General features: G+C 44.4%; 1 protein-coding gene across 2 annotated transcripts in view; it reads left to right on the top strand.

The window, feature by feature from the left end:
* The window catches only part of LOC127520558 (fibrillin-2), a 91,625-nt gene that overhangs the window by 25,452 nt on the left and 49,103 nt on the right, over nt 1-17,070 (top strand). For both annotated transcript variants that reach the window (XM_051908805.1, XM_051908804.1), the window contains exons 16-18: nt 11,275-11,502; nt 11,634-11,759; nt 12,085-12,213. In XM_051908805.1, coding sequence (XP_051764765.1) covers nt 11,275-11,502; nt 11,634-11,759; nt 12,085-12,213 — 483 coding nt within the window. The remainder of the gene's footprint in view (nt 1-11,274; nt 11,503-11,633; nt 11,760-12,084; nt 12,214-17,070) is intronic.

Raw genomic sequence — 17,070 nt, 5'->3', positions numbered from 1 at the left:
GCTCTCATGACAGCCTACGCTTCCGGGAGAATTGAGACTCCTATTGGCCCAACCGGACCTGGTTCCCAGATTTCACGCTCCTCACGACAGCCCCTCCCTGGCACATTCCTCTGAGGAAGGACCTGCTTTCTCAGAAACGGGGCACCCTATGGCACCCGCCTCCAGACCTCTGGAATCTCCACGTCTGGTCTCTGGACGGGAGATCTACCTCAAGCAGTGGTAGACACTATCACTTCAGCAAGAGCACCCTCTACAAGGCACGCCTGCGCCGTGAAGTAGGAACCTGTTAGTCAGGTGGTGTTCTTCTCAACGAGAAGACCCCCGAAGATACTCGATCAGAGCCATGCTTTCCTTCCTACTAGAAGGGCTGGAGTGAAGGCTGTCTCCCTCCACCCTGAAAGTTTATGTTTCCGCTATTGCAGCAACCATTCGGAGGAATGTGCCAGGGAGGGGCTGTGTAGAATGTGCGAGGAGCGTGAGATCTGGGAATCAGATGGAGTGCATGATTGGCTCCATTGGCTCAGGTGAGATCCCAATTCTGTCTGTTCAGTTCTGACGTAACGTCTCTGTTCCCCTCCTTCAGGGAATGAGGGTTACATATGTAACCGAGAACGAGACACTGCATCATGGTGTTGACACTATGTGAATGCATCCAGGCATGACCGGTGTCTGAAGGATGTGTAAAAATGGCAATCTTGATTGGCCAACAACAATACTATGACATGACATGGAGCGCCAGATCGTATAAAAGGGAGCCTGCATTAGACGTTACCAGCTTCATTTTCTGAAGGAGACACGCAGGTTTGCCCGAGGCATGACAGTGTGATGCAGTGTCTCGTTCCCTTTTCAGGGAACCGGGGTTACATATGTAAGCCCTAAGACGTTCCCTTTCGAGGGAACTCAAAACTGCACCATGGGTTTGACGCTGTGGGAACATTAATACCAACTACGCCATGCTGAGGGAATGCCTGCTACAACTAAGCTGTAAACTGTGCACAATCATAGTGAGTTAGACATAACTCTTCAATTTCAAATCCGGAGTTGCGCATCCAACACCACCAGGTGCATCTTATGTGGTTATACAATGGCCTCATTCCCTAAAAACCAGTGACAACAGGTGTTAGGGAAAACCGCAGAGCTCCATGCTTCAATACTTAATTTACCCGTATTTTAGCAGGGAAACTCCACCATAGGTAGCCAAAGTCCCAGGAGCAGCACAGGCACCTGCCTAGAGATCAGGAGCAGAGCTGTCTTGAGAAATCCACTAAAATAGTCACCACTGTCCCAGTAATATGCTTAGTCATAAACTAAACAGCAGAGGAATCTGTAGTAAAAACTCTACGGCGCTTACTCTCTTACTAGAAGCACCCGTGCCAACTTTTTACAGAAAGCAACCCTAACATAGGGGAGCATAACCCTGCTTAAATCCCCAATAACAACTGGGGAGGGGGACAAAATGAGAGAATGAGTACAAGAATGCCTTCCCAGATAACATTCATTCATCCAGCTCTTACATTCGTTTTCACTTAGGAAGTGACTTTACGGAAGGGGGCAGGCGAGAACCTCTCAGCACATCCAGCCTAATCTGCTTTACAGCATACAAGAAGATGGTTCGTTTTTAATCCATCCATAGCTTACCAACCTTCTGCATGCTAAGATAGAGGCCATTAAAGCAACCCATCCACAGGGGAGCGTAACACACTACTTATACCCTTATAATTGGGGAGGGAAACAGAATGAGAAATTGGGATGGTATGTGACCTGCCCAAAATAATTCCCATTCATCAGCTCTGCTCCCTGATAAAAGAATAAAGATACTCAATGTCCTTATTACTGGGATATAAGTGCACCAGCATGCTTCCTACTCCAATACTGGAGGAGAGCAATAATTATATTAAGCTCTCAGCACTGCTACATTATGAAGAGCGTGCTGACGCAGACATATATTTCAGACTGTCAAGCACAGCTGACAGATGCACTATAAAGGCGATAGAGAGAGTGGTTGCCAGATTTTAGTGATACCCTTTGATCTTTGGCGTACTCAGCTTTTTTATGCATGGCCCCACAGGCCTGTCTCACCGATGCATATGCCTTGCCATAAGCTGCAAGGTGATAAAGCAGAGGAGGCAGACTCATCTGTCTCGGCTCTACCCACCTGCAACCCCACGTTTGAAGCTGCCGTGCTGTTTCAGCAGACACGGGTCCTGAACCACAAGCTGCAAACACTTGACTCTCACACCCTTTTTAATTTCTTTTTTTTTTTTAAGAAAAGATGTCAAGCGAGAGAGGAGGTCCCTCACCGCGCCTTATAACAGTGATCCCAAAAATGGGATTTGAGAGCAATGAAGCTATCAGGAGAAGCCCAAAAGGGAAAAACTCTTGTCAGACTCCTCCTCAAGCTCCGTCTAAAATACTCACTATCAGTCCCACCCTGGTGCCTCTGCAGCCACGGGACCTGAGCCGCGAGGTGCAGACACTTGACTCTTATCTCTCAAGAGAGTGTCAAACATTGGTGGAGCGTTCCACCGCAAACACATCACAGTGAATACCTTCAGCTCCCCGGAGAGCCAAATGCTCTCCGTGCAAATGCTTTAGAACTTCCTACTGCAAATACATCGATATATGAGTGCATCCAACTCCCTCGAGGCCAAATGTGCTCTGTGCAAACGTTATATTCTATCCCTCCAGAGAGAATCAAGCATAGGCGGAGTTTCACATTTGCGCTTGGGGGGGCAGATAGGTCCTGTCACATTCAGTTATGAGTTATTTGAATCAAATGTAAATTATACCATATTTTACATTCAAAACAGTTACATTTTTAAAAAGTTGAGTTGCGTGCATCCCTGGATATTACTCTCAGTCATTCAGGATTCCTCTTGTAAAACAGTTAAATAGTAATGTTTCCATGCACTTTTTCAAAGATAAAACTAATGTGTTGCGCAGGAATTCATACTCGTCTTCTGTAAGACCCACCTTCTTTGATTTGATTGGCCATCTCACTCATTTTGAAATTGACGAGCGCTGTTAAGACTATTGAGACTTTTAAAACTTTTTGTCCTCCAAATAACAAGCAGAGCTGCGCGTAACGAAGTGCAGCAGAGCAGCATCAAGAATATAAAATATTGAGGGACAGTTTGGCCATTTCTAATTTTTGGGGAGACTTTGGGGAGACCCTCTAAATGTCTATGGTGGCTATATAGCATATACTCTACATTTCATAAAAGATATGTATCATATCTCCTACATTTAAAATTTATAATGAACGACTGCTATACAAAGAGTCAAAAAAACATCTTAGGCCTAACTTACCTAATGCAGAGGAAGCCGCCTCTTTTCCGAGTTGTGCCTCTGAAGCGTCATAGTTAGAGCCCCCTCTCCTTTAGTTGTAGGTTTATTTAAAAAACCAATGAATAAATATCCATTTAGTTTAGTTAGCCTGCTATTTAGCATAAGCCTAAACTATAGCGGGAACAGAATGAGAAGAGAGTCATCTCGCGTACCACGGCGATATGATTCGTGAGTTGGGACTTGGGAGAGAATGTTTTTTTAGTATAGCATTTAAAAATGATTTAGCACTAATTTACTCATTCTACTCACTAAAATAATAGGATAAGACAAATAAAATGAGAAAACGTGAATTCTATAATTTATTTTTATTTTATTCATAGCTCCCACAGAATCATAAATGTCTCTGGTCTGGGGGGGGCAGTTTTATGTGGGAATACACATATGGACTGACCGTGGGCAGTGCACATACAGAGTCCCTGGGATGGCTCCAGCCTGGCACAGGGGGAGACACATCTAGCAGGGACAGCAGAGCGGACTCTGCCAAGGGAAAACACAGACTTACCATAGGGAGGTTACCGTGGAAGCATACACATATGGGACTGCCGTAGGAGTCACAACATATGGCACCCAGCATAGCACAGGCGAGTTAACGAGTGCTTGGCCTAGCAACAGGCACTCTGCAATGTCCGAAGCCACAAGGGGTGGCGGAGGAACTCAACAGGGTTCGCCAACGGGGAACTCGCTGGAGCAATAGACGCACGTATCCGGCCCAGGGGGCAGGAATGGCATTGCAAGCCAACAATTAGAACGGGTACTTCGCACTACTGGCCACTGGGGGCGAGTACATGGGATGATACCGGTTCTACACAAAGGGTATAGAATCTAGCGAACATGTTAGTTGTCGCCCAGCCCGCAGCTCTACATATATCTGTCAGTGAGGCGCCGTGCACCAGCGCCCAGGAAGAAGCTACTACTCTCGTGGAATGAGCTCTCAACCTGTGCGGGCAAGGCACGCCTTGGGACTGATAAGAGCAAAGCCAGGGCTGGGTCTGCCTCCTCCGAATGGCAGCGCTTGCAGGTTCACTACCTGATCTCTAAAGGGAGTGGTAGGAACCTTGGGCACATATCCAGGCCGGGGTCTCAAGATAACGTGAGTATCACCCGGGCCGAACTCCAGGCATGATTCATCGACCGAAAATGCGTGCAGGTCCCCTACCCTATTGATAGAGTCCAATGCAACCAGGAGCACTGTCTTAAGGGACAGAGTTTTTAACTCGGCTGACTGCAAAGGCTCAAAGAGTGGTCCCCGGAGAGCTGTAAGTACCCGGGACAGGCCCTAAGAGGGTATAGAGGGAGGGCAAGGCGGAATCAGTCTCCTCGCCCCCCTCAGGAACCTGACGATCAGGTCGTGCCTTCCCAAAGACTTACCTTTAACTGCATCGTGATGTGCGGCAATGGCGGCAACATACACTTTGAGGGTGGAGGGAGACAGTGTTCGCTCCAGTCCTTCTTGTAGGAAGGAAATCACTGACCTGATTGAGCAAGTTCGGGTGTTCTCCCCGTGAGAAGAACACCACTTGATGAACAGGTTCCACTTCAGAGCATAGAGGTTTCTTGTAGAAGGAGCTCTCGCAGAAGTGACGGTGTCTACAACCGACTGGGGTAGATCGCGTAGAACCTCCGCGTGCCGTCCAGGGACCAGACATGGAGTTTCTAGAGGTCTGGACACGGGTGCCACAAGGTGCCCCGTCTCTGAGTCAGAAGGTCCTTCCTCAGAGGAATGGGCCAGGGAGGTGTTGTCACATAGAAACATCAGTTCTGGAAACCAGGTCCGGGTGGGCCAATAGAGCGCCACTAGCAGGACTTGCTCCTCGTCCTCCCTGACTTTGCACAACAGTTGTGAAAGCAGGCTCACTGGGGGAAACGCATATTTGCGAAGGTTCCGGGGCCAGCTGTGTGCCAGTGCATCCATGCCGAGAGTGCCCTCGGTCAGGGAGTAAAACAACTGGCAATGGGCTGTATCCGGGGAGGCAAACAGATCTATCTGTGTGGCCCCGAAATGCTGCCAAATCAGCTGGACCGCCTGGGGATGCAGTCTCCATTCTCCAAGAAGTGGTGGCTGCTGTGAGAGCTCGTCAGCTGCACAGTTCAGCACGCCTGGGATGTGAATGGCACGAAGCGACCTCAGATGCTTCTGACTCCATAAGAGGAGATGGCGGGTGAGTTGCGACATGTGACGGGAGCGTAGATCGCCCTGGTGGTTGATGTACGCAACAGTTGCAGTGTTGTCTGTACGGACCAGTACATGCTTGCCTAGTAGCAGCTGTTTGAAGCGGCCCAGCGCAAGACGTACTGCTAGCAACTCGAGGCAATTGATATGCCACTGCAGTTGAGGCCCCGTCCACAGACCCGAGACTGCATGCCCGCTGTACGTGGCTCCCCACCCTGTGGCGGAAGCATCTGTGGAGACCACAGCATGCCTGGTCACTTGTTCCAGGGGAACTTCTGCCCGCAGGAATGAAGGCTCCGACCACTGAGTACGACGGCAGCTCGGTGTGATGACCACACGAAATGTGCCACGTTGCCACGCCCATCTCGGGACTTGGCCTTGAAGCCAGTGCTGAAGCGGCTTCATATGAAGCAATCCGAGCAGCGTGACTGCGGCTGCAGATTCCATATGCCCCAGGAGCCTCTGAAATAATTTCAGTGGGGCCACCGTCCTGCTCTTGAGCGAACTCGGGCAGTTCAACACTGACTGGACGCGCTCCTCAGTGAGGCGCGCAGTCTGGTTGACCGAATCCAGTTCCATACCGAGATAAGAGATCCTCTGCCCGGGGGGCAAGTTTGCTCTTGTCCCAGTTGACCCGAAGACCCAACCGGCTGAGGTGTGCTAACACCAGATCCCTGTGTTCGTATAGTTGTTCTCGCGAGTGAGCTAGAATGAGCCAGTCATCGATGATAATTGAGAATGCGAACGCCCTGTTCCCTGAGGGGAACAATGGCCACCTCCGCAACCTTGGTAAAGACGCGGGGTGACAGAAGGGTAGGACTTTGTACTGATATGCCCGACCCACGAACGCAAACCGTAGAAAGGGTCTGTGTCAAGGAAGAACCGAGACATGAAAGTGCGCATCCTTCAGGTCGATAGCTGCAAACCAATCTTGGGGACGGATGCATTCGAAAATGCGTTTCTGCATCAGCATCTTGAACGGCAGCCTGTGAAGGGAACAATTCAGGACTTGCAGATCCAAGATTGGCCGTAACCCACCGCCTTTCTTGGGTCCAATGAAATATGGGTTGTAGAACCCTAACTTCATATCGGTTCGTGGGACCGGCTCTATTGCGTCCTTCACCAGGAGGACTGCAATTTCCACCCGAAGCACAGGGGCCTCATTCACAGAGACATGAGTGTAGTGAACAGCCCTGAACACTGGGGGACGTCGGGTGAACTGAATTGCATAGCTGAGTCTGATTGTGCGGATGAGCCTGTGGGACGGGCTAGAAAGCGTTAACCAAGCTCCCAGACTTAGAGCCAGCGGGACCAACGACACCACAGACATTCCCAGCATGGGGCAGCGAGGCGGAGCAGAGGGACCCGACTCAGATGGCAGCGTGGCCCGAAGTGGGGTCAGACTCCGCGAGAGTGTATGGGAGACTGCGCAGAAAGGGCGAGGTGAGAGGGGGCTGAGGGTGGCGAGGCATAGCGTCGCGCACCGCCAGACGCGCCCTCTTGGGACCTCGTGGATTGGGAAACAGCTCTCTTTGTGAAAAAGTGGGTACTGGCAGAACAGAAACAAAACAAAATGAAAGATTCTCCACCCGGCCCTCCTCTGGGGGAGGGAGCGATGCGGGCATAGTCTCCAGAAGAGCTGTCTTCCTCTCCTCCAGGTCGCCCGTCTCAGGACCGCTTCCTAGATCTCTTGCCTCCTGGCTTGGCTGTAGGCTGAGCGGGCTGGGCGCCGTGTCCACGACCGGCTCCCTGCTGTCTGCTGGGTGGAGGCTGCTGCTTTGCAGACTTGGCAGGGGTGGAGGACGGCGCAGGCGGGCAACCTCGGCGACAAGCAGGCGGAGGGACTGCAGCCAGCGGTGGGGTGGTGCCAGCAGCAGACCGCCAGGGCAGGATGTGTTTGATCGCCTCCGTCTGCTGCGGCCGATTCGATAGACTTGGAGCAACGCCATGGCATTCAGGGCAGAGGCGGCCTGTCCACAGGCTCTGTAAGCCTTCTCCGTTAGATTGGAGGAGAACTTACAGGCCCGGGATGGGAGACGCAGGTCACCCCGCCAGCTGGCGGCTGTCTGACACAACTGCATCGCGACAGCACGCTCAACTGGGGAGATTCCAGCGTACCCCTTAGTGCTCTGCCATCCAGGGTGGTGAAGGCGGAAGAGGGATCAGACCGACATCTTCTATGATCTGGTCATCTCTTCATGCACTTCCGGAAAGAATGGCACTGGGGGTGCTGAGAACCAGTGCAGGCCGCCCCGAGAAACCAGTCGTCCACCTGAGAAGGTTTGGGACACAGTGGAGGATTCCACTCGAGCCCGACCTTCTTGGTGGCCCGGGAAAACATAGCGGTCAGCTCTGGATCTGACTCAGGGCAACGCTACAGTCCCGGAGGGAGGTAACGCAGCCGAGTCTTCATCTCCAGAGGACTCTTGCTCACCTTCCGATGCCGCGATTGGCATCTGGTCCTCAGCTGGTGTGCCAAAGGAAACGGCTGGTCGCTCACGATAGGGGCCAGCATGATCCTCTGGCAGCACCACTGGCTGCAGAGTAGTGGAGGGGTTAGGGGCCCATGGAGATGGTCTCGATGGGTAAGCCCTAACCGTGATCCTCAGGTCACCCTGCCTACACGCCGAACTGCCACCCTCCTGGCGAGAACCAGAAAAAACAGCAGAACGGGGCATAGGGGAGGGGACTCCGCCCTGAGAACCAAGGTAGGAGAGTCTAGACCTTAACACTGCGATAGTCATGTTTCCGCAGTAGAGACATGAACTATCCACAAAAGCTGCCTCAGCATGCTGAATGCCCAGGCATGTGATGCAGCGATTTTGACCGTCAGGTGGGGCCAGGGAATGACCGCATCCAGTAACGCACGGACGGAATGACATCTTGGAAAAGACGCAGTGTCCGTCCACAATGCTCTTTTAGAAAGGAAATCTCACTCTTTTGTTCAGTGCTGAAGCACACAGGGGAAAGCCGCGGTGTGATTGTAGGTTCACATTGGTTGCCTACAATCAACACACACAGACAACTGGCCCAAATCGCAACCCTTGTCTGCACAAACACACACTTGCTGTGAAAACTGCAGTTGAGAGCTGAATAAGAGGCTCGCGGCCACCGCTGTAATGTGCTGTCACACCAACACTCGTACAACAGAAGAGGCTTCCTCAGGCTCGTTTCTGTTCAACACAGTGAAGAGATCTTAGCAGGAAACACGAATGCTCGGCTCCGAAGCGAAAGACAGAGTGCGAGCGCACCTGCTTCCGCATTTATACCCGCGCCGCGGGGCGGGTCGCATGACGCGAAGCTCGCACGCCAATGTCCATTGGCTTGTTTAGTTTACACTCTATGGTGATAAGGTGACGTGACCTACTGAAAGGGAACCGAGGTTACACTAGGTAAGCTTCTGTTTATGTGAATGAATGCCTAAATGAAATCTGTTCATCATGTAAAACAATCCTGTCGCTTCAAAAGACTTCAGACAGGACCACTTTGGCAAGTTACTTGAGTTTATTGAACACAATTTATCTTTGGCGGTATGGTTCCTTATGGGGGTTCTTGCTCCAAAATTAATTGAACATACAAGAGCTTTAACATTAACACCCCGGAACAATCAGCTTGAAAATACAACCCCAAATCAGAAAAAGTTGGGACAGTATGGAAAACACAAATAAAAAAAGAAAGTAGTGATTTCTAAATTTACTTTGACTTGTATTTCATTGCAGACAATACAACAGCACATTATTTAATGTGTTCCTCATGATTCTCTATTGGAGACAGGTCGGGACTGCAGGCAGGCCAGTCAAGTACCTGTATCCTCTTCCTCCGCAGCCAGGACTTTGTAATGTGTGCAGAATGTGGTTTTGCATTATCTTGTTGAAATATGCATGGACGTCCCTGGAAAAGATGTCTTCTTGAAGGCAGCATATTGTGCTCCAAAATCTCTATGTACTTTTCAGCGGTAATGGTGCCATCACAGAAGTGCAAGTTACCTTTGCCAAGGGCACTGACACAACCCCATACCATGACAGACCCTGGCTTTTGGACTTGTTGCTGGTAACAGTCTGGATGATCCTTTTCTTCTTTGGTCCGGAGCACACGGTGTCCATTTCTCTCCAAAAATACCTGAAATACTGATTCATCTGACCACAGTACACGTTTCCACTGTGTGATGGTCCATCCCAGATGCCTCCGAGCCCAGAGAAGTCGACGGCGCTTCTGGACACTGTTAACATAGGGCTTCCTTTTGGCACAGTACAGTTTTAACTGCCATTTGTGGATGTAACTACGTATTGTGGTACTTGACAAAGGTTTGCCAAAGTAGTCCTGAGCCCATGTGGTGATATCGCTTACAGATGAATGACGATTCTTGATGCAGTGCTGCCTGAGGGATCGGAGATCACGGTTGTTCAGCTTAGGCTTGCGCCCTTGTCCTTTACGCACTGAAATTCCTCCACATTCCTTGAATCTTTTAATTATGTTATGCACTGTTGAAGGTGAAATAAGCAAATGTCTTCCTATCTTTCTTTGAGGAACATTGTTTTTAAACATTTCAATAATTTTCTCACGTATTTGTTGGCAAACTGGCGATCCTCGGCCCATCTTTGCTCCTAAAGGACTAGACCTTTCTTGGATGCTGCTTTTGTACCAAATCATAATTACAATCACCTGTTGACATCACCTGTTTCAAATCACATCATTATTTAACCAATTTACCTGATTACTAGCCCTAAATTGCTCCTGTCCCAACCTTTTTTGGAATGTGTTGCAGGTCTGAATGACAGGAAAGGATGTATATTTACAAATGAAATTAAGCTGACCAGACAAAACATGAAATATTTTGTGTTCACATTGTCTGCAATGAAATACAAGTCAAAGTAAATTTAGAAATCACTACTTTCTTTTTTTATTTGTGTTTTCCATACTGTCCCAACTTTTTCTGATTTGGGGTTGTACATAGACAATTAAGACACTTAGTAATGTCTTTAAAAGCGAACATGGTAATCGTGTAGATATGGCAGTGGGACGTCTATACTGTAGCTTGGTTATGAGGATGAGTGTCAGCAGTGAGGTCCATGCCAGCCGGGACTTGAAAGCCTTAGTGATCTGAAACAAAAGAAGTCAACAAACAGAAGGTGCACAGTAATATGCTCATGCTTATAATGGGGAGGGAGGGAGGGTTGCGAGCAGTTTGAGCATACTTACCGAGCGGTAATGCCACGTATATATGTCCCGTGTCTAATAGGAGAATGGTAGTGATTGGAGCGATTTGACAGCTGACCGCATCAGCTGGTCGCAGCACTATGCCTACATGGCCTGACTGAACTAACGCTGCGCTCGATTTTAATTATTTAACCGTTCAATTCATTTGTATTACTTTTAAAGTTTTAGAAGAAAATTTTGGTTGCATGAACTTTCAATTGAGAAGAATGTTAAAAAAAAATCTTAATTTGTGTCATCCAAAGATAAACAAAAGTCTTATGGGTTTGGAATGATGACAATGAGGGTGAGTAAATGATAAGTTTTTAATTTTGAGTGAAGGATCCCTTTAATCCCTAACATGTCTTCGTATCATGTTGATATGGACTGGGGCTGGTCAGTATGATGGTATGTACTGTGTGGCAGTAGAAATACATCAGCCACTAGTGATTGTGCTGTGCTATTTATACCATGCTTTATCTGTGCCATCATTTAAAAAATTCATCACCAAATGATGGGAAGTGTTGGAAAGAAATGTTTCTTAGTCTATTTTTTTTCTCCAGATGTTCGCTCAGAACCCTGTTTCCTAACCTACGATGAAGATGTGTGTACGCAGCCGGTACCAGGACGGTTCCGTATGGATGTGTGTTGCTGTACGGTGGGTTTAGCCTGGGGCAAAGATTGTGACTTATGCCCTGAGCCTGGCACACGGCAGTTTGACGCTCTGTGCCCAAGAGGACCAGGCTTCGCCAACAAAGGCGACATGCTCACTGGCAGAGCTGTTTATAAAGGTCAAATAAATATATTTGCCCTCGAGTATTTAGCTTTCACTGTTATGTCAATTCTTATTAAGCTCATATATGCTGTTTAAAGTTCATATTATGTTTAAATAATGAAGTTTATGCAATTCCCTCTTTGTCAGATATAAATGAGTGTAAAGTTTTCCAAAGCATCTGTATTCATGGAAAATGTCGGAACACCATTGGAAGCTTCAGATGTCGTTGCGACAGCGGGTTTGCACTGGATACCAATGAGCAAAACTGCACAGGTGATACTGAGTGTCTGTGAAGACAAAAAGCAAGTCATTTTCATCAGTAAAGAATGACTGGAGAAATGTTTAACGTTTTTATGAGGACAGTAATGATTGACAATAGAGATTTAGTTTTTTGCTACCACAGCCTCCTGAGTTGCATTCTTCAAAAAAATTATGTGCTGCCCTGTATGACCCAAGGATATAAACTGTATATAAATATGTTACATAATTTTCAAATGAATGTTTGTGCTGCCCTTTGAGTTTCTGTAAATACATTCAGCTAAAAATGATATAGCATTTATTGTGTTTCTCTACAATATCTGACTGTGAATTTTCACAGATATTGACGAGTGCAAGATTTCTCCTGATGTTTGTGGTCATGGCATGTGTGTGAACACACTGGGCAGTTTTCAGTGCAACTGTTTCCCTGGCTATGAGAGTGGATTTATGATGATGAAGAACTGCATGGGTGAGTGACGATTCATTAACATCAGTTTACTCTTTACTTTCCATTATTTAATTAACTTTTTTTTTTTTTTTTTACTGTGCTAAGTTTTCTGTTAATACATTAAACGGGTCATAACGTTTTTTTATTTTTTATTTTGTTATGTTGCTTGAGGATCACTTATGTTCGTTTTTTGCATAAAGAAAAAAAAAGTTGTATATTTGGAAAATTCAAAAATTTAAGAATTCACTCTGTCAGAAACACTCTGTTTTGGTTCTCTGCTTAAAACCTATAAATCTTCTGTATCATATTTGATACACAAATTTCTAAGACCTCTAAATGATCAACATGATCAACGTGACCCTGTTGCACACAATCTACCACATGCCCTCTGTCATCTGATTGATGGTTTAGACTTTTTAGCAAGAAAAAGGGCTTTTGGTATAATTGTACAAACGTCCACCTTCAGCTTGTGTTTCACATGTCTTTTTAATGTGTAATCTTTAATTATTTTTAGTAAACATAAGAATATTTAAAAGTTTAATATTTTTATTAATATTTTAAGATGAATACATACTGGACAGAAGCAACTTAGGTTTACTTGATTATCTATACATCATTTTTTATAAAAGTCATGTTCAAATGTGAGTACCAAATATGATGCAACAGGCTTTTGTTCATGTCTCAATCATCATTGTATTGCATTGCATTATATGTTTTGGCCCCCACAATAAAAACTACAGAGCTTTGATTTTATGTAAGTAGTCTGTTATAAAGATTTCATTGATTTACATTACAAACTATCACAATTTCATCTTACTTTTTGCCCATATAAATATAAGCATCTGCACCAAATTACATATTTTTGTTCAGTTTGGGCCTCTAAATAATATTGAGATGTTTCCTCTTTGAGTATGAGCTCAATATTCTCACTATATCATACTAAATGAGCTATAATAGCCTGATGTATGAAATATGATACTCGACAAAAAACATTTTTTTCTTCCATAGTCTTAAAACAGTTGTATATTTGCAAAACATTATTTTTTTTTTTTTATCCTCATTTTGACCCTTTGTGTGAGATGCTCAGTTTTGGTGCTCTGTCTCTTTTAAAACCCTACAAAGCTAACTAAATGTCCAGTTGCAAGAAAAAGTATGTGAACCACTTGCAGAATCTGTGAAAATGTTAATAATTTTAACAAAATAAGGGAGATAATACAAAATGCATGTTATTTTTTATTTAGTACTGTCCTGAGTAAGATACTTTACATAAAAGATGTTTACTTATAATCCACAAGACAAAAAAATAGCTGAATGTATTAAAATAACCACATTCATAAGTATGTGAACCATTGATTCTTAATACTGTGTGTGGTTACCTGGATGATCTACGACTGTTTTTTTGTTTTGTGATGGTTGTTCATGAGTCCCTTGTTTGTCCTGAGCAGTTAAACTGAGCTCTGTTCTTCAGAAAAATCCTCCAGGTCCTGCAGATTCTTCAGTTTTCCAGCATTTTTTGCATATTTGAACCCTTTACAGCATTGATTGAATGATTTTGAGGTCCGTCTTTTCACACTGAGGACAACTGAGGGACTCAAACACAACTTTTAAAAAAGGTTCAAACATTCACTGATGCTCAGAAAAAAACATGATGCATTAATAGACAGGGGGTGAAAACATTTGGAATTTGAAGATCAAGGTAAATTGTATTTAATTTGTCTTCCGGGAAACATGCAAGTATTTTCTGTTGCTTCTGCAGGGCAGTACTAAATGAAAAAAAATGATATTCAAGCGAAATAAGAAAAATTTGGACCTCTTCATCCTGTTCAAAAGTTTTCACCCCCCGACTCTTAATGCATCGTGTTTCCTTCTGAAGCATGAATGTTTGAACCTTTTTTAATAGTTGTGTTTGAGTCCCACAGTTGTCCTCCATGTGAAAAGATGGATCTCAAAATCATTCAGTCACTGTTGTAAAGGGTTCAAATATGCTAAAGATGGTGGAAAACTGAAGAATTTTTGGGACCTGGAGATTTTATCTGAAAAACAGAGCTCAGTTTAACTGCTCAGAATAAACAAGGGACTCATGAACAACCATCACACAACAAACAAAACAGTCATAGATCATCCAGGTAATGACACACAGTATTAAGAATCAATGGTTCACAAACTTTTGAACTGGGTCATTTTAATAAATTCAGCTATTTTTTTGTCTTGTGGATTATATGTAAACATCTTTTATGTAAAATATCTTACTCAGGACAGTACTAAATAAAAAATAACATGCATTTTGTATGATCTCTCTTATTTTGTTAAAATTTTGCACATTTTCACAGATTCTGCAAGTGGTTCACATACTTTTTCTTGCAACTGTATCATATTTGATACGCAAATTTCTAAGCTTCTTGTAGACAATCTACTATATGCCTTCTGTCATCTGATTGATAGTTTATACTTTTTTCTAGCAAGAAAATGGCCATATTCTCCTATCATTCTATATGAACAATAAAAGCCTGATGTAGCAATTATTATATTCAACGGGGAAAAAAAAACATTTGCTTTTATTTATTTATTTATTAATATTTTGTCTAAAGGTCCAATAAATTATTGTCAAAATGTACAGGAAATAAAAGGTTGGTTGTTTTTGCAGCTTGGTTTCAGCAAGTTTTTTTTGTATTTGAAATATATTTATTTTGTGCTAAGTATACTTCAAATACATTTACATATTTATATGCTAAATAAAAAAAACCCTGTAATTGTACTTTTGGTATACTAAACTGGTATACTTAAAGTCTTAAATTGGAACAACTAATTTTGTACTTAATGCACTTTAATTGTGTGGAAGTAGTGCTGAGGTCCAACTAAAGATATACTTAAGTATATTTGATTGTGCTAAAGTGGAACTATTGCAAGTATACTTTAGGTACACTTTAAATATTTTGCATTTATATTTATATTATACAAAGATCATACATGTAAGGAGTCCAACTTAAGGCAAGTTGAAGAACCCAAGTGCTAGTGATGTTGCGTATGACACTGAATCTTCAAAGCTTGTATCGAGTATGCAGTGCAATTTCTCATGAAGCTCCGTGCCAGCGAAAAAACGAAGTCTCACTTTCTTTCCAGTCACGTGAATGCTTCACTTTGCGTGTCAGAATGTTTGAAGCCAGACCAGTACTCTATGGGTTTATGGAAGTTCAAGTCCATTTACTAACATTTTTTTTTATATATAAGCCTATAGCCTATATTACATGATCATATATTCTGCCATATAAACACTATAAAAACCATAAAATAATTAGAACACAATTTACTTGAATCAAACAACTCTGTTGGTTTTATTATAACAAGTAGTATTATAATTGTTACATTTAATTTATTGCCACACTTTAATATGTGAGTTATATTATCAGAAAACTGAACATTTAGCATTGTCAGGCTTTTTGTGCTTATGGATAAAACGTAGCTGTGCTCTGGGGTTTATGTCTGCTGTAAATTTTCGACACTCCTGATGTTTCGAATCTTTTCCAGAAACATCATCATCATATAACATAATTTTCAACACACTCAAATGTATCTAATATGATTAAAAAAAAAAAAACAGCGCTACGTTACCCCCAAGCAGCAACCTTCCCCCGTTTCTCTTGAAGCCAATACGGAAGTGACTTAAACTGCAATTCATCGACTGGCCACTAGGGAGAGGCTCCAAAAGAGAGCAGAATCTCATTGAGCCCCATGTTAAAATGACCAGCTTTACAGCAGAAAATGTTTACAGCCTGGTACAAATTGTGGTTTTGGTCTATATAGCTAATTTTGCCCTTCATGACTGTGAGGGGGGTGAATTTTCTTTATAACTCATCCGTTTAAATTATATTAAGCCTTAAAGTTCTGCATAATTAAGGGCGCGGCCACTTGAGTGACAGGTGGATTGCCACTGCTCTCACCACTAGCCGTTTATCTGCTGCCGTCATGTCACCTCAGCTCTACCCACGTCCCACCTCTTTGCCCATTTTCTGTTATCCGTGTTCTTCAGAAACCTACGGGTGATGTCACGAACACTACGTCTATATTTTTATGGATGTATGGTCTATGGTTACCCCACATATGCTTGACCGGAAGAAGCGGAAGCGGCGACTGTGGCATAATAAAAGTTCCACTGCTCTTGAGCCTTGTGTTGCGCTCATCTCTCATTAGCAACTGCTCCAGCAGCCTTGTTCCAGTCTCACAGCACTCGGTCCTGCTCTGCTTCATACTACAGTAACATTAATAATCTCATCCATGAACATGATTTCTGCCCGAGTCCCGTCGGATTCTTTTTCATCGGCTGTGAGGTGAAGACGACAACTCCCAAGATTCTGCGCTCAAACTCGGCGTCATCAAGCTACGCCTTTGTTTTGAATAGGTGACCTCTAGCGGCGACAAATTACATATTGATTTGAAGTATACTTAGTATGAAATAAATGTATTTAAAATAGATTTTGGTGTTGTTGTTTTATTTATTACTAGGGCTGTTATGCTTTTTTCCATGTTCATCTTTCTTAAGTGTGTAATGTTGCTGTTTGAGCATGAAAAATCTTTGCAAAGTTCCAAAGCACATAGTCTGTTTCTGTTTCTGAACTCCCAGAAATGCCTCCTTTGTAGTCATGGGTTTTCTTCCGGGAACAAACACATCATGATATTCCTCATTTAAATAATTGCCACCCAAGGCATATGCAGAATAAAGGGGCAGGGCCTGGTTGAGTTAGTAGTTAGTTGAAAATTATGGTTGCGGTAACGGGCGTGACATTTCCCAAACGTGCTCGAAGTGCTTGACCTTCATAGAAACAGGAACTAAACAGAGCGTTACTGACAGACTGGGGGAGCGAGGAGCTGCAGCAATGTCAA

The sequence above is a fragment of the Ctenopharyngodon idella genome, chromosome 10, assembly GCF_019924925.1.
Source record: "Ctenopharyngodon idella isolate HZGC_01 chromosome 10, HZGC01, whole genome shotgun sequence".
NCBI classification, from domain to species: domain Eukaryota; kingdom Metazoa; phylum Chordata; class Actinopteri; order Cypriniformes; family Xenocyprididae; genus Ctenopharyngodon; species Ctenopharyngodon idella.
Note: the sequence above shows the minus strand (reverse complement) of the source record. Positions and strands in the feature narration are given on the sequence as shown.